Here is an 18,919-nt window from a genome sequence, read left to right as displayed (position 1 = left end):
ACTTGGTTCCCAATGTCAGGAATAAATACTGGTACCAGGTCTGGCTGATGACAGAGTGATCACAAATATGAAGTATTCTCACACATACAGCATTTATTGCAAGGCAAAAATACATCTCAGAAGGAGAGATAGGTCACCCTCCACGAGTGAAGACCCTCAAATCTTAGTACACACCGTCTTTTATAGGCCCACTAGTTTGTCTTGCCTCTCTCCTGGCTGGGATTGGTGGCTGTTTCCCACCTCTGAGTGAGTGACGGGTTGGGGTTATATGACAGTTTCCTTTCTGTGCATGCATCTTCCCAGAATCCTAAACAAAAAACCCACTGGTTGTAAAAACCATAATGCTAATTAGATAGTAATGACCCCAGGTCAGTTAAGGTCACTAGGATCTCCATAATGCAATTACTTCAGCCAGGGAAAAGTCTCTGGCCACAGATACCTAATATTGTGGTTTCTTTTCTGCATTCAGATTGATTCCCACTCTCCACCCTCAGCCACTTCCTCTACATGCTGGGTCACCCGTTTGCCCTCTTCCCTACCTAATGTTTATTGTATATTTTTATATTTTGCAAACATCTCTTGTAATTCTTATACTTTCCTTTAAATTTGTGATTATTTTCCCATTTTTATTTCATATATTAGGTTTTCTCTTTCTTTCTCTATGAAACTACCTAATTATTTAATTGTTTTATTGTTTCTTTTTTGTTTTATGATGCCTTAATTAGTATTCTCATTTTTATTAATTCATTTCATCTGCTTGAGGTTTTGTCTAACTCTCTGAGTTGGATACATAGTTTCATTTTTGCTTGCTTAATATTAGAAATAGAAGCTAGGAGTTTGTCTTTTTCTTATCATGAATCTCATAGGTCCTTATCTACAGTGTGTTCACAATCATACTTTGCTAAATATTCTATAATTTTGATCTCTGTTTTGTCTAAGAGTTGCTTTAGATTGAAGGGTTTGTTTCCTTGTTTATAATTTTTTAATGGCAGGTTTCTTTGCTTAATAGCTTTGTAATTAATTTGTGTTTATTGAAATTTGATCAAAGAATATTTTTTGTTTTGAAACTTGCATATCACCTATATATAATTGACTTTTGTGAATGTTTATGACTCTTGAAAAGTAGATTTATTTCCTACTTGCAGAATATAGAGTTCAAAGAACATCAGATACATCTACATTCTTAAATATACCATTTAGGTATTTTATGCATCACTTTTCTTTTTAATTTTATTAAGTCAAATACATGTAGATCATGAATACATTCATGCATATGTGAGGTACAATGTGCTGATTTTTTTTATACAATCTGACGTGATTACTTCAAACCAATCATCATAGATTTCACCTCATTTACTTGATTATTGTGCCAAAACATCTATGTTCTATACTTCACAGATTTGACTTGTACCCTTGTCATATGCTCCATAGGTGTGGTCCCGCCTTTTACCCTCCCTCTGTCAAACTTCCCTCCTCCCCTCCTTTCCCACTCCATTTCTCTCCTTCATCCTGGGCTATAGTTGTGTTCTATCTTTCATAAGAAAGTGAGAGTAAATATAAGTAGGTTTCATAGAAGTACTGAGCACATAGAAGTACTGAGCACCTTTTTGTCCATTCCTGAGACATTTTACTCAGGAGAATATGTTCCAGATCCCTCCATGTAAACATAAAAGAGGAAAAGACTTCATCTTTTTTAAGGCTGCATAGTATTCCATGGTATACATATACCACAATTTATTAATCCATTCATGGGTAGATCATCATCTTTTATGATGGCTTAGCAGGCATTTCTGTTATTTTCTCTTTTTGTGAAACATAGTTTTTGCTTCATAAATGCTGATTTTATGTTATGTGGTTCTTGGATATTCATAACTAGACCTTCATAGTTTATTACACCCTTCATCATTTAAAGGCCTCTTCTTTGTCTCAGCTGATGCTCTTCCTAGAATTCAAATTGGACTCATATTAAGAATAAAATCCCATCTTTGCATAGCTTTTTTTTTTTTTTTTTGCAGTTTTTGGCTGGGGCTGGGTTTGAACCCACCACCTCTGGTATATGGGGCCGGCACCCTACTGCTCTGAGCCACAGGTGCTGCCCCTTTGCATAGCTTTTTACTTTAAACTTTTCAGAGGCACTTTGATTTCTGTGTGTCTTAATCACTGTATATAACTGAGTTTTTTAATGAGTCAATCTAAGGTTCTTTTCTCTTATTTATCTAAACCAGCCACATTAACATCTACTGAAATGATAGAAACATTGGAGCTAAGGCAGCGGTCCTCAACCTGTGGGTCGTGACCCCTTTGGGGGTTGAACAACCCTTTCACAGGGGTCGCCTAAGACCAGCCTGCATATCAGATATTTACCTTACGATTCATAACAGTAGCAAAATTACAGTTATGAAGTAGCAACCAAAATAATTTTATGGTTGGGGGTCACCACAACATGAGGAACTGTATTAAAAGGTCGAGGCATTAGGAAGGTTGAGTGAGAACCACTGAGCTAAGGTGTTATCATAGTTTATATTATCTTTTCTGTTCTTACGTATTTTAAAAAATAGCTCACTAATATAGTCTGTGCCACTGGCTTTACTATTTGTTTGTGTCTTCTGATGATCTGGCAGTTTTCTATTAGGTTTTTAGATTCTCTAGTGGTGACCTTGATAATAAAAACATAAAGTCCTCTATTTATTGCTGTTGCTTCTTTGCTATAAAAATTAGTAAACTTCTATTTCCTCCCTCCTCCTCCCAACACTCGATCTATATGGTTTTATTAACTTGCTTAGTTCTGCTAGTGTGTGCCTTGATTATTTACTTTATATATCAGATTTAAATGATATATTTTTATACCATCTATAAAATACAAGGAAGCTGGTATTTATGTATTGCCCCTCAACACCGTTCCCTCTTTCCTTTCACAGTGTAACTAATTCCTTGTTACTATTTGTTGGCTATAATATTTTTTAAGTTGTCCTGATTTTTTTACATGAGCATTCTCTTTCATATACTCTACGCTGTTTACAAAAACCAACCCCAAACAGTATGACTCAGAAAGGTAGAAAATAAGTCATCTGGCAAAGCGTAGTTCTCCAGCTGTCCTTCCTGTCTAGGTCCTATTCAGTATGAGGTGGGCAAAGTTGGTCCTCAAATGGTTTCTTCTAGAAGCACTCATGGAAACCACATTCCTGCATGCTTGCAAGTTTTTCTATTGCAATACTTGGGTCGGACATTTTTGGATCAAACTCTTTCCTTGAGATCTTTAGATATAACCCAAATGTCTTCACCCTTGAATGTTGCTCTGAAGAAGCTGAGGCCATACTGGAATTATTTCCACATATGGATGATGTATCTTTCTGCTTATGGATTATCTCTTTGCCTTAAGAATTCGTTCTTTCAGGAAAAAACTTGACTTTGGAAAATTTCAAACATATCAAACCTATAGATTATTTCTTCTGCCTTAAAGCTTGGTGACATTGCTAGGGTGTGTTTCAGTAATGACTGTTCTACGTTAGCTTTTCTGGGGACGTGGGCGTTCTTTTCCTGTATAGATTCAGGTTGCATTGATTAAATCTTTTGATGTTTTCCGTTCACTTAGTTCTCTTACTTAGGGAAAACAATTAAGCATGTGTTGCCTCTGTTTTGTCTCTTCTCCACGTCAGTTGTATTTCTTTAACGTTTTGTTTGATCTTTTTTTTTTTTTTCATTCCTTTAGTCCACGTCCCTTAATGTATTTTCATGAAGGACAGTTCTCCTGTGTGCTGCTACCAGCACAATCTTCATTAGTTAGACGGCTCTGGTTTTCTTTTCCACATCTCCCCTGTGCTCTCCTTGCTTTGTTCCCTTGAGCCCTTGATAATTGCTATTAATAGCAATTGGTTTTGCCATCACTCTGTGGCACCATTTTTCTGATGAGTGTTCCCCATCTGTTGATTACATTTTGTTTTGTTTTTGCTGCTTCTGCTGCTGACTCTGGTACATAGTACTTCCTTCTCTTCTCTTTCTTCCTTTTCCTCTTTCTCTTCCTCTTCTTCTTCCCCTCCATTTTTCCCTCTTCATCCCCTTCTTCATTTCTCCTCCATCACGTTCTCCCTCCTTCTTCACTTTATTATTATTATTTATTATCTTTGAGTAAAATGCCTTCTGTTTAGAGCAACTTTTAAGCATTTGTACTAGGGAGAATCAGAGTAGGAGTGTTGTAAGCCGGCTGGAATTGCCCTTGGTTTTGCGAAGTGGGGTGTGTTAGCCTTTACTTTTTCCAAGACTACAGTGGGCAGTGGTTGCAGGGCTTTTCACAATTCAATCTCTATTCCCCACCACGCCTCTTGGCATCTCGCCTTATCCCTCGCTGATACTCCCAGTATCTGGCAGCCCTTCCTTGTATAGTTTTGATTTGAGATTACAGATTTTTTCCAGTATTTGTGTTTGCATTTCTGTGTCTCATTTTCCTCAATATCTGAGAGAGGAAAGGGCCAACACTTTACTATGCTACCTTAAATCCAAATCACAATGCTTTTGTCATACCTTATGTTTATGCCTTCTTCCCTGGGGAAAGAGGAGTATCTGTTGCTGCACTATTTTCAGCTTGATCCTCCCATTGCCTTCTTCACTCCACCTAGAAAGACTCACTTGGCATATGACCTAAACATCTTTGGAAGTTCTCTCACTGACAGATGTCAGCTTCTCTGTGAACTTCCAATACAGAAAAGAACTTTGTTTCTTTTGACTGGTTTGCTGTTTATACATAACTGGCATAATGAACAAACCCCCAAATGTGGAACAGCACACACAAATGGAAGTTTATCACCTATTCGTGTGAAGAACAGGACGAGTGTTTTTTGATTAGCAGGTGGTTCCACAGTAAGCAGTGACTTTAGACCAGACTCTGCCATCTACCTGACTCCAAGGTGCTTGTCTACTTCAAGCCAGCAAAGGGGGAAAGAGCATAGAAAAGCAAGCACAGGAGGTTTTTCAGGCCTCAACTGTAGTGGAAATGCAGCCCAGGTTCTCTTGTTTTGTTACCAAGCACTAACTAGCAGTGATTCTAAACAGCATAATGAAGCTGTGTGGAAAGGGAAGAGGAGAAGGATGGACAGCAACAGCACAGCAACCTGTGCACAGCAACCTGCCTCATTCTTTCTCTAGCTTGTCTGTTATAAATATCTGAGTGGCTCAAGAAACTTGAGTGCTTCAAACCCAAGTTTTTTTTTTTTTTTACTCGTTCAAGAGATATTCATCCTCTTCCTTTTGCGTATCAACTACAGGACTTTATCAGTGGAGTTCTCTCAACCCCTGCCACAGAAATGGTCATTATTTATTCTTTTAACATGTCCTAGAAGGAAAAAAATGAGTTAGTTAAAAAAAAAATAGTCCTTGGTGAAAACTGAGACTTTTGCCATTTGTTGAAAATGTTGACCTCTTCAATAAAGAGAAAAGTATATAATTAATTCCACAAGGGTCAGTAACTATAAGAATCATATGATACTGTGTTATCAGCCCACTTAGATTCACCAATACAAGTCCATTCCTCTACATTACTTTCAACACATTTTTTTCAATTCATAAGAATTTCAATTCTTCCCAGGGGATTCAATGAGCCCTTTTTAAAGGTAGGCTTTTAATAATTGGTTCTGCTCAGCTCAATTAAATACAAAAGATATAAATTTTATGTACATTTGGGCATGGGAAAGTTCATGAAATTAGAAATTGTTTAATATTAGGCAGTTTTTCAGTAATGAAATCCAAATTAATGTTTATACCTTAATAGCCAAGTGGGAAGTGTCCAGCCTCCCACTCTCCATTAAAATGTACCAACAATAACCTGTATACTTGATATTAAACCACGGGAAATAAAAAAGGGTTTTATTTGTTTTAGCTGAAGTATCCCACTAAATTGTCTACACCACTAGATGATGTCATAAATATGCTTCCTTACCTTCTTGCTGCCACTTGAGAGAGAGAGAGACGTCCTTAGCAAGTCGTATTGGGAACAGAGAAGCCATTGTGTCCCATGAGATGTACAGGAAAAGGGTGCAGGAGGAACTGAGCCACTTCAGGCCTGTTCCTGAGACCCTTGGATGTCCCTAGTTCCCATTGTGACCCACTATTCAGCTTCCTCAGACGCCCATTCCTTTTCCGTCCTTTCATTTGCCGTTCCGTGTGCGTGTGAGCTAGCATCCTCTCTCTTTGGTAGCATGCCTCGGAAAGAAAAAGCATTTGGTTTTTGAATGAGGCCTGGTTGCAGGCTGTAATTACTTTATATTTACTGTTAATTTATTGGTGATATTCATTACAATCGGATTGTGTGAGGTGTAAAAAATTCACTAAATGTTTCTCAAATCTTGGCCTTAAAAATTAGAGCTACTTATTGGGAAAGAGTAAATCTTTCCATAGTTTTTTTTATTAAATTTACTGCATTTTTCTCATTTCATCCTCATTATAACCCTTTGAGGTAGGGGTTATTATCCCAAATGTAACAAGGGACAAAACTGAAATGTAGGGAAGAAAAATAACCTTCCTATCACCAATCACGTATCTATTAGGGAAAGGTAGGATTCAAGCTTAAGTCAGTAGCCAATACCCTAAGCCAGGAAAATGAATTAGTACAGCTTCACTCCTGTAAGAGGGGTGACCCATTTTCCTTATTTCTCTAGGCATATAACTGAAGTGTTAAGTTCCTGGTTCAAGATTTTAAAAATCATCTCTATCATTATTTAGACTTTCCATTGCTGTAGGATGGTTTTTGGTGAGACTGAGAATATATTGGATGCATAATCATGTTTTATTGTAGTCTGACTTGATAGACATGAGCGAGAACTTATTTACTCAAGCCCTTTGTGGTCCGCTTTTCATTATGGACTGACCCCTGAGGTGAAGATCCCAGAAGCACCTACTTCAGCTGTGTGTGGCTTTGGCACTAGAATAAACCCAAGTCAGCTCAGTTTCAGTTTTAGTGTTAGACGCTGCACACAGCTGGCATGGGGCCACTGGCTAGAGAAAGGCCACAGGCTGGCACAGGACAGCTGGAGAAAACAGGAATTCTGACTGCAGTGTCTAGTCCCAAGACACATTGCTTGTTGCCTTATTTTCTGGGGGGGTGGGGGTGGGGGAGACCTACTGTGGCCCAAGGAGGCTTTCTTTCCAACAGCCTGAGCCTTTGCAATTGGATGGAATGACTAGATCCAGAGGGCTTCGGCCTCTTGGTATCTTACACAGAGGAGCAGTCTCCATTAGGACGTCCTACATAATGTAATTGTCGTAATTAAAATAAACACCAGGTGCCTTTGTGGCAGCTGAAGTTGTGAAATCAAATCTGAGCAACTCAGCCTCTTGCTCCCTGATTTACTATGATGTCCTGTGTTTCTAGGGTGACAGAGAAGCGGAGCTGGGGCTGCCGTTTTCCCCTCTGTGTGACCGGAAGTCGACTATGGTTGCTCAGTCGCAAGTAGGTACGTGTTTGCCAGCTCTTTCAATGGAAGGAGACAGCAGGGTGGGATGGCTGTGGCATTAAGCTCAGACGCTCGCGGTGAGTCTTTGGCTGAGAAACGGGCCCCAGTCTGTCACGCTGTGCTCATGGCTTTGCCTGTGTGGGTTCATTCTTCCTGAAATGTGGCTCATTCATGGAGATTCAGACACTGACAGTGTCTCTGTCCTTACCAGTCAAGAAAAAAGGGGGCCAGAACTTTCAAGGAGATGACAAGTATCATTGGCAGGAAGCCCGTTGTACTTCAACCTCTCTGTTCTGCAGGCAACCAGAAGTCCCCAAGGCATTTCTCCTGATTAACGCTTCTAGCCCTGTTTTCCTGAATGACCTCACTTCTAGGAATGATTCTTTTAAAATATTTTCTTCCTTTCCTTACTTCTTTTCCTTTTTTTAAAAAGAGCACTATTTTTTGGATAAGGATAATTTTCACACTGCTGATAACCATAAGTTTATATATTACAAACATCCTCAGCTATAAGAGAGGGTACCAGCACCCTATATAAATTAAATGTTGTCTGTGATCTCCATTCTTGAAGAGTCCGAAATCATTCAAAAATAAATTCGACAATGATTTATTGATTTTTCTATTTGTGTTTTTTGTGCTTATTCTTTTTTCTCCACATTAATATATACTGAATCCCTGCTAGCTGTTGGGCATTGGTAGTCACTATCACAGATGTTATAGAAACAAAACAAATTATACATGGTACCTGCTCTTAAAGAAATTAAACCAGTATTGGCTGGTGGACAAGGTGTTATAAAAACAAAAATCTATTACAATGTTGGAATGCCAAGGTAAAATTGTGTACATAGTACAATGGGATACACAAAACAGAGTGTGCAAACTATTAGATTTATTAAGAGGTAATGTTTGAGTTGAGTCCTACCAAGTTAGTAAGTAAGAACTGCTGAGGATGACAAATGTGTAGGTATTAGAGGTGAGTTAGGAATGGGAGGAAGGGCATCCCAGACAGGGTATGCAGCAAATACAAAGGAGGGAAACTTAAAATTGCCTAGTATGGTCAGTGAATTCTACACAGTTCCATATGGCAGGAGCAGTGGGTAGGAAGAAGGATGTAGTGAGGGACATATCAGGCCCAGATTTTATATTGTGTTAAGAATAGCATGTGTTTATACTTTCCTGTAGGAAATGAGGGCAGAGCTAAAGAATTTTAAGTAAGCTTAAAAATACATAAATTCTTGTTTTAGCCTGTGGGTTTAATCTGGCCCACCACCTGTTCTTGTAAATAAAGTTTTATTACAACACATCTAAGCCTATTCATTTACATATTGTCTACGGATGCTTTTGCTCTACAGTGGTAGAGTTAAGTATTTTTGATAGATAGGATACGGACTGCAAAGTCTAAAATAACTGTCTGGTCCTTTACAGATTAAGTTTGCCAAGCCCTGTTTTGGACGATATCTCTGCCAGTAGCATGGAGGATTGATTGGAGGGCTTTTGTAAGATCAGAGGCAAGAAAAGCAGCTGGGTGCCTCCTGCAGGATTACAGGGAAGAGATGATGAATATAAGGACCTAGGTAGTCACAGAGACTCTCCACAAGAGAAGGGCATGTGAAGTGTAAAGAATTTGGCTAGAAGCAAAATAAAGGCAGCAATCTAGACTAAGTGGTTAGACCATAGTTCCACTTACAGAGGTTGAGGAGGAAGGCTGCTGTGTTAGTTGAGTTCAACTGGTTGAGTTGAACTTGAGAGAAAAAAATTTAGGTGTAAATGGTGTCATCAAACACTTTAGTTTTGGCTTAAAATTCTAGAGCAATTACTTGGGATACTAACTTGGCCATTAGCATTGCCTTATCAGGATACTATTAGTATTTGGTTAGGACACTTCTTGTTTTGTCAATTGTAGGACTTTCGGAGTCATTTACTGCTGAGCATTAAATACCAGTATCAACCTCACCTCAGTCATTGCGAAAATCAAATGTACATTTGATACATTTCCAAACACCCCCTTCCGATGGGGGGTGGGCAGCATTAGGTCCCTCCAGCTTTCATGTGCTCCAGCTCCATTAGCTCCAGCTCATATTTTTTCACCTGATGTATCACAGAACACTTGGGTGTTTTTGAGCTGCTGAGAGAATCACTGAAACCCAACTCCAACTATCTTCCTAGTGTGACAGTCTAACAGAGGTGTAGTTCAAGATCTGACCCTCTTCCCAGTTTCCAACCCTATTTCATCCAACTCAGCTTGTCCTCTGCCATCCAGACGTGTCCCAGTGCCTCAGTGTCAGCAGTTCTGAAACTGAGGCCATCCTCTGACCCCAGCCACATCCTGTCCCCACCTGCCAGCGCTGCCTCCTGCTGTGCAGGGTCTGAGCCTCCTTTGAGTTCCTGCCTCACACTGGTGCTGGTCCCCACCGTCCTTACCTATTGTTGCAGCAGTTACAGCAGCTTTTAAAATTATTTCCCCTTCCTTATCCCCTCATGCTCTCTCCCTTCCCATCATCTTAGCAGGTTAACATTCCCAAGAACACTTAAAAAAATCTTACGATGGTGCTGCCCAGACATCTTCAGGGGCTGCTGGTACCCTCTAAATCCCAACCTCTTAGCCTGACACTAAAGTCCCCCATCCTTGAGCTGTCAGCAACATTTTCCTTCCCCAGTTCCAGAAGGATCCCTATGCCTCAGACATTTCCACACTCTCCCTGTGCTGTCACTTGGCTCACTCCGCCCACAGTCTCTCACTCATTCTTTAGGGCTCAACTCAAACATCACAATCTCCACCAACTTGCTTGTGGGCCTCGCAATGGAGGGGAAATATCCTCCCCCTTCCCAGGGCCCTTTATCTTGGCTCCTCGTTGGCCTTCCGTATATATATTTGTGCTCATTTAATCTCGCCTGTGAATTCCTTGAAGACAGGTTTTATTATTCAAGCTCAGTCTTTTATGCAGCTCCCAACCCAGTGCTTGCTACATAGGAGGTGTTGAATATATATTTTGAAGCACTTTATTGACCTAGCTACTGAAAAGTCCTAGGAAGTTTTATAGGAGAAATGAAACTGATTCATAGTATTCAAATCAAGGAACATATTAAATGAGTAAGACCAACTCATTCTCTCCTAATGTGATCTGGAGCTTTCTATGTAGCTGAATTTCAAAAGAAAGGAAAGGCCCGAATTAATGTGCATCATTCCGCTGAAGCACTGCTGCTTCTTTTCAGGTTTTATTGATTTCATTGTGGAACCCACCTTCACTGTGCTCACGGACATGACTGAAAAGATTGTGAGTCCGTTAATTGATGAAACCTCCCAAACTGGTGGGATAGGACAGAGGCGTTCAAGGTCAGTGGAGGAGCTTGAGGGCTGAGGGTGAGGTTGGCCTGTCCATGAGGACAGAATTCTTTTGTGGGGGATGGAGACGGTATTTCATAATCATGTTTGCTTACCTCCTTCTCAGAGGAGTCTTCTTGATCCTTTCCTTCTCCCAGAGGAGTTGGAATTGTACTATCTGTACTCTCCAGGCTGACCTGTAAGAAAGTGACCAAATCATGACCAGCAAGTACCTGGAACCAGCCCCCCTCCATGCCCCATTCTCTCCTGGCCTTTGCTTATGGCAGCACCAATTGCTGCATTCTGCCCGCTGCGCCTAGGTTGTCCTTGTTTCTAATATTCTGAAAACACAGGACCACTGATCAGAGTTCTTACAAAAAGTGGAACTGATTTTTGGTGTCTAGGTTTGTGAGGAGAATGAAGTAGAGAGAAAAAGCTGGAAGTTTGAAACCACCTTCTGCCACCACGTCACTAGGGTAGATTAGCAATTGAGGAGTGCAGGCTCTGAAGTCAGATTGCTGGGGTTAAAAATCTTGACCCTGTCACTAGTAGTGGTGCAATCTCAGGCAAGTTACCTGGCTTCCTCATCTGAGAAAATGTGGATTATAATGCTCACAGGTTCTTGGGACAGTTAAATAAGTTACTTAATACAAGTGGTCCCCACAGAGCAGGGTCTAGCAGGACACTGCTGACACTTAGTCTTAATTACTCATACTCTGAGTATTCCTCCGCTCCTCCTCCTCACCCTCCATGCAAAATCCTGGGCTCTGTTACAAAGGAGAAAGGAGAGAAGTGGAATGAATAAGAGAAAGAAAAGCAAAGAGTAGGAACCAAAGTAAAGGCAAGAGGAGAATTAGGACAGCGGGAGCCCTGGGATGTCCAGATGGATTGACTCTCCTGCGGTTGCTAACGAGGAGGACAGAACCCCTACCCCGAGTCCTCAGGGCCCCACCACTCTTCAGGTGTACTGGCTGAGACACCCAGCTTACCTAGTCAGCCTTAATTGTCATTTGACAGAATGCTGTCATTGTCATTTGACAGTCACTGCTTTAACCACTTGGGAACAGGAGTTATTTCTTTAAATTTTTCCAGAAGGATGATACTTTCTAATATTCACAGTTCCCCATGATTAAAGCACAAGGTATTCATATAAAGTCAGTTTGTGTGCATGACCCCGTCTCCCACAACCTCCACACTGTCTCTACCTTTCTCTCTTCTCCCAGCCATATAAAGACAAGCCATTGCTTGTCTTGGGCCTACAGATCCTGGGGTCAGAGGGACCCTGGGTGCAAGGGAAGGGGAGGGCTGGAGGGAAAGATGACCAAGCTGCTGGGTAACTTGGAAAAGTGGTCAATGTGGAAGCAGGTGGGTGACCTGTGCAGTCAAGTAGAAATTCAGGTTCAAATTAGTCATTTTCAGATACTAGAACAGAGAAAATTCATGTGATTCTGGTTTTTGGAAAAAAGAGGCAGGAAATCAGCACAGAAGTCCTATGAGGAATACTGAGATTCTTAAGGCTACAATGTTGGTACTATATAAGGAAAATATGATAATTTCACAGCAGTAACTGGATGAGTGCTAACCACTGCTCACCTGGGCTTGCTCTTTGGCAGACATTTCTCAAACCCTAACTATTTCTTTGGTATAATGTTTTGTCCTCCAGTTTGAACAGCATCAGCTCGTCAGATGCAAAGCGATCAGGTGTCAAGAGTTCTGGGTCAGAGGGAAGTGCTCCAATCAACAATTCCGTCATCCCTGTAGACTATAAGAGCTTTAAAACCACTTGGACCGAGGTGGTGCACATCAATCGGGAGAGATGGAGAGCCAAGGTGCCCAAAGGTAATGTGCTACTGGGGAAATGTCTGCTGGGAGACCTGCCCAAACCAATCCAGACCCAGTCATGAAAACAAGGGATTGCCTTCCCTGCTTCATAGGTGCTGCAAATAAAACATAATCACTCAAGATGCAGATACAAACATTAAGATCTCTCGTCTTTTGGTCTCCATTATATTGAACACTCAATGGATGGTAAAATGTGGCTGACCTTCAAGACCTCCGACATCATGCCCTTTAGTGCTATATGACTAAACTTTTTCTGGTATGAAGACTCTATAGAAGATGGCTGTTACTATAACTTGATTTCTGTTAGACCATCTTGTCATTCTCATTACATGTCATGGGGGATGACTGTGAGGCCTCTATTTCTTCTTCTCCTTAAGTAAAGCCCAGCCAACAGCCACCTCTCCTTGGCCATTATGTTGGGATACAAGGAGACTTAATTTTCTTTTTTACATTTTACCTTCCTCTAACATTTTCAGTTTCCCTTCCCTCCTTGCTCAGACTGTAGACGTACCCTCCTGAGATGATAGGGACTTGTCAGGAAACAGACATTTCCCAGCAAACATCATCAAAACTCAGACTAGCAAAGTTGTGGCTTCTTCAAGAGAAGATGGAAACCAGTGTTTTTTGGAAGCTTAAATTCATTTGTTCCTCTGCATTTGTGCATACTGAGCACAGGTGATGTGACCCACATGTGCTGCCTGATGGTGCTGTAGAGATGTCCTATGTGCATGGGTAGCACATCCCTGAAATTAGGAGCCTGAAGATGCGATGCCTAATTCCAGGGAGGGCTGTAAACACGGGCGGGTCTGGGAGCCCAGTGAGGAGACTGGTCTAGGGGACTGCACAGAGGTGAGCCTTCAATGACAGTTTTTGTTAGCATCTGTCATGTGCCTTCTGTGTGCCAGGCTGTGGCCAGTGCCAAGGTGCAGAGATGAGCAACAGGCATCCTGGTCCTCATAGCTGACAGTCTAGTGGCAGGGGAGGGGAAGGGACATTTCTATAGCATTTTGTTCTGTGGGTGCTGGTGACAAGTGCAAGTCTTCCAACTTCCAACCAGCATCCACCAGCCTGAGCCCTAGACACTCACTCAGGCAAAAAAGGCTTTCTCCCAAAACACAACCTCCCACAGTTTTATCCTCCTGGTGTCAGCACACCAGGTGAGAAGCACAGGTGTACTATGAGGCAGCATGTCAGAACAGTAGTCTTGGTTCTCATATGTTGGGGTGTAGGAGAGAAGCATCCTCACTGTTGGAGTTATTCATGTGCCACCCTCTGTGACTTGTCCACAGAATCTTGTCCAAATGGCTGCTCATTTCAGGTGAGGTGAAGAACTTACATTCATGGTGCTTTAGGAGATGATTGGACCCTTATAATTTCGGGACAGATACTGCACCCTGAGCTATATAAGGAGCCAATACCTCTTCCATTTTTTAAGTGTACCCTCTCCCAGGGCATTTAAATGCTTTAGATCCTCCCTCTTTGGCAGGTGTTGCAAGCAGGCATGGCAGCTACTGCATCATCTGAAAAGAAGCGCTCCTTATAATCAATTACACTCATTACACTTGAAAATTCAATTCCTGACAACATGCAATTTAAAGAGGTACTTCAACATAATTTGTTTGCAATGATCTAGGTTACTAAAATTACCTTCTGAAACTAATCACCAGAGGAAACATTGCGAAGTTTCTTTTCTAGGGCAAAACTGGCCCTTTACAAAAAAGGACAGAAAAATAAATAGCTAAGGATTTTTAAATGTATTAAGTATACAGACAGAGATACTGTGTCCTTAAGCTGTTTTAGAAGCATCAAAGGAGTTTTCCCTGGATGGGGCATGTGGGAAGGTATAGTGTAGCAGAACCTGAAGGACACCTGAACTTGAGACCTGAAGGAGGTGTTGCATTTAGAAATGGGAAGAAAGAGAAAGTAGAAGGACAAAGGCATGGAGCTGGGTTATGCATATTTGGGGAAGGATAATTTGGTTATTAAGGCAAAGTTCAGTTAGTGGGGGCAAGGGAGAATTAAATCTCCACTCACACAATGTTCTTTGGCAAATTCAGAGAGTTCTTTGAGACTTCATTTTGGAGATGATGATGCATGTCACAGAGTTGCTGAGAATAAAAGAAATTATATATGTACAAAATGCTGAGAACAGAGCCTGCACATGGCTAGCACCTAATAAGTGAAGGCTGTTAGGAAAATTGGAAAATAAGATTAGAGGCGTGCATGCAAATTTAAGAAGTCAGCGGTAAACATGCCCATACCTAATCTTTTATAACATTCTCAGCCTCCCAGTAATGCTGTGGACCAGTGCTAATAAACAACTCAGTCTGCATCTGTTTTCTGTTGGTCTGCACTGGATTATCCCAGGTTATTTTGCTCATTGCTCTTTTTTTCCAGAGCACCCTGATTTCAAGATAGTCTGCCTTCCACAGGGCACTGGAACGTGGATTTTTATTAAACTGATCAAAGATGGGTCTTGGTTTTCTTATCCAAGCTGATTTGCAAAGGTAGAGAGGCCAGAACTCATAGTTGTTAGGAAAGATTACATCAATATTTTCTATCGCTCTTAGAGCTAAGAAGCCCTATTCCCAACCAAATACATGTGTGTATAACAATTTCCAAGCCCTATCAAGATTAATTTCTATTCTGCATATAACGTTTTTAACATTTATTGTCCAGTGTAACAATAACATGTATTTAGATTACAAATGTATAAATATAAAAAATGTATATGCAAAAGAAAATAAAAATTACACACGACCTCTTCAGACCTCTATAACTCTTGTTAAAATTGAATGTAATTCTTTTTTAGTTTGTTTTACTATACATATGTATAAGTAACATTTTTTCCCATAAATTGGGTAATAACATAATATTCTCTTCTCCTGCCTTTCTATTTATGTCTGGAGTGTTTTATCGTGGTACTGAATATTCTGATTTAAATGGCCACATTGTCTAGAACACCATAGTTGAAACTTTCTTCTGATACTGAGCATGTAGGTTTCCAGCTCTTCGTTATTCCATATAATGTTAAAGAGTCCTTGAGCCTACTTCTGATAATTTATCTAAGATCAATTCCTAGATGTGGAATTCCTCTGTCAAAGTAGATGAGAACTTTTAAAGCTCTCAATAATGTATTTTCAGATTTCTGTCTAGACTTTTTTTTAAATCAATGTTCTCTTCCAATCAGAAGTATAGCAGAGTGTCCATTTCTCTATACTACTCTCCTGTCTTTTTTCACATTAGATTTATATTCTGATTATTGATTTGTAATAATTCTTTATAAATTGAAGTGATAATTCTTCACAGTTGTCAAAATATATGGCAATTTCTGTCCTACTCCAGATTGTCATATGCCTTTGACTTTGCTTATGATCTCATTACCTATATCCCACTTTTATTTTACTAGTTTACTTACTACCTGTAAGTTTTTTAATTGCATTATAATCCTCTGTAAATATAAACATCAAATGGTATATAGTAATATGCTTTCGAAAATGCTGAAAAATTGAGTGAATTTTACTCACTTCCTTCATCATTGTTATTTTATAATCACCTTACCCTTGAAATTTTTAAACTATCTGCATCAAGTTCTATGTCTAGTTTAACAATAATTGTTTGTGTCTAATATTAAGCTTTACTAGTTTCATTGTACATTGTTAACATATTTAATATTTTACTCATTTTTGAGTTTTTATTATTGATTAAATTTTTCCGTCAGCTGGAGCACTTTTTTGTTGTTGCTGTTTAGAGACAAGGGGTCACTCTATCACCCGGGCTGGAGTGCAGTGGTGCTATTATAGCTCACTGTAGCCTCCAAATTCCTGGGCTCAGGAGATCCTCCTGCCTCAGCCTCTTGAGTAGCTGGGACAATAGGCATGAACCACTCGTGTGCCTCGCCTGGAGCATTTCTGTGCTGAACACTTTCAGGAAGTTCCTGTGGGAACTCCTCCTGAATCTTTAAATGTCTAGAAATGCCTTTCTATCGTTCTTGTGTACAATTGAGACTTGACTATTAGAAATTCACATAATATTTTGGTTGGCTTTTTCATTGGTCAGTTTCTTTCTATATTTTTCTCATTCTCTTCTCTCCCCACCCCCTTGTCTGTAGGCAGTTTAAGTAGGCATTTTAGAAAATTATATCAAGGGATAACTAGCCTATGTTATTTTTAACCAAGAACCCATCATACCAGAAAGGCAAATTAAATGAAGAAGTGAGTATATTTCTCCAGACTGTACAGACATTCAGTGTAGGGTAGAAATAGCTCTCCCCTGGAAGGAATGCAATTTACCAGCTTGCCATTGGGATTTTCCTGAATTGTATCACCACACATAGTTTGAAAGGAGGACCCAAAGGAAACAGAGGTGAGCCTTGCTGTTTTCTTTCAGGTAATGTAGAAGCCTAGGGGTGCAGGGTTATACGCCATCCCTGGAACCTGTGAGCACATGCTCTGTCACTGTGTTCTCACCTGTGTTTCTCCTTGTAGGCGAATCTCATCTATGCCAATAATTTCACCCTGAAAGTCTAAGGGAATCTAGTTGCAGTGGGAAAAGACCTACCTCTTGTTGATGTGCTTTTTTTCCTTATATATGTGTTGCCACTTTGGGTTCTGTGCAGATGATCCCATTAATGTCACCTATCTCAGAGACATGAGGCAGACATAGATGTCAAACACAGCAGGAAAAGACCATCGCAGGGCAACCCACTGGAGCATGATCGTTGCAGAGAAAGGAATGCCATGGAGGGGAAGGTGCACGTCTAGTTTGATCGTGATGTCCGAGGGCTGCCATTCGTTCATTACAGATGTGCAAAACAAGATTTGTTTCTGAAACTGACCCTCCACACTGATTTTTTTAAGTGGGTTTTTTGCTAAATTTCCCATGGAAAATTGGTCTGACTCAGTTGTCAAACAGATTTTTCTTGCAGAGATAATATTTTATGCTCTTTTGCAATAAACCAAAATTTAACACCATCAGTTTTCATCAAACTTATTTCCAACGTGGGGATATTTTGAATACTGAAAGTTTGCCCTGGATTCAGTGAGGATTCTATGAGGGGAGTATAAATTATTTTCAAGAACTGATACCAGATTCTGAGCATGAATGAATTCTCCTCCCTCTTGCCTCAATCTCCCTCTCTGTATTAAGAACAGTCATTTTCTTTTTTACTTACCAGTACTAGCAGTTAAGGAAATTAGGAAACTAACATTTGTCAAATGGCTTACTCTTTCAGAATAAGACTTGAGAGTTTGTATACATTTTATATTTTATGCCAGCCTAGATTGCTGAAGATGGAATATACACAAATAAGGCTACATTGGCAGAGAGGGGAAATCACGCCCACAGGGCACATTTCATTAGTCAACAAACACTTCATGAGTGTGTTACATCTTCCAGGCACTGTGCCATGCACTGGGAATTCAGTGACAGAGATCACATTTGTACCCTGTCCTCAGGGTGCTAAGGAAGGAAGAGAGGAAGCCTGAGTGAACATGCTAGGGGCCTTCTGAGTGTGGCCCTGGACCCTACCGAGGATGCGGTCTCACCATCTTCTGTAAGAGTATTCTTTCACCCTTTAATTGTCCCTTCCTGTAGAAGACAGAAGACATATTACACCACCCACCCACATAATTGTGTTATTTATAAAGAAGTCTTTCCTTTATTTCAATGTCAGTTATAAATAAATCCTGTTTAGAAGTAGAATGTCATGAAATACTGAATGGAAGCATTTAAAATTTAAATCAGTCCTTCTCAGCCGTGTTGCATATTGGAATCACCTGGAAAACATTGAAAACACTCTTGCCCTTCTCCCTCCAGAATCTGATTTTATTTGTCTGGAGTGAGGCCAGGACATTTGGTTTGCATGGATAGATGGATCAGTCAGAGAATGAAAGGAAGGATAAAAACTTCATAATGTGTTAAGGAGGACATCTTCAGTAAGCAAATGTAAGGGTGGGAAAAGTGGAATAAAGCCAGACATCAAGACATCCACAAAATATATGCCATAGAGTCTCATGAATGTGAATCTGGACCAAGTGTGGTCTTTGAGCTCTTTAGTAACTAAAACAAAGGGAAATGTCATCAGATGCATAAGCAACCTGGTGTCCATTAGATTACAGGTAAACAGAGTATCTGTGAGAGCTAGCTTTTGTTCAGGACCAAGACTAACACAAAAGAAATAAAGTGGACTCCTGATTTGTTTGGATGTTTGTCCCCTCCAAATCTCATACTGAAATGTGATCTCTACCGAGGGAGGTGTTTGGGTCATGGGTCCAGATCCCTAATGCTGGCTTGGTGCCTTCCCACAGTAATG

At 40.3% G+C, this 18,919-nt stretch overlaps 1 protein-coding gene across 4 annotated transcripts in view; it reads left to right on the top strand.

The window, feature by feature from the left end:
• PDE1C (phosphodiesterase 1C) overlaps window positions 1-18,919 on the top strand; it is a 651,334-nt gene that overhangs the window by 567,513 nt on the left and 64,902 nt on the right. For all 4 annotated transcript variants that reach the window (XM_003788560.2, XM_023512469.1, XM_003788562.2 and 1 more), the window contains 3 exons: window positions 7,361-7,442; window positions 10,656-10,776; window positions 12,428-12,603. In XM_003788560.2, coding sequence (XP_003788608.1) covers window positions 7,361-7,442; window positions 10,656-10,776; window positions 12,428-12,603 — 379 coding nt within the window. The remainder of the gene's footprint in view (window positions 1-7,360; window positions 7,443-10,655; window positions 10,777-12,427; window positions 12,604-18,919) is intronic.

This window comes from Otolemur garnettii, unplaced genomic scaffold (genome assembly GCF_000181295.1).
Source record: "Otolemur garnettii isolate 467f Iridium unplaced genomic scaffold, OtoGar3 scaffold00028, whole genome shotgun sequence".
In the NCBI taxonomy this organism is placed as follows: Eukaryota; Metazoa; Chordata; class Mammalia; order Primates; family Galagidae; genus Otolemur; species Otolemur garnettii.
Note: the sequence above shows the minus strand (reverse complement) of the source record. Positions and strands in the feature narration are given on the sequence as shown.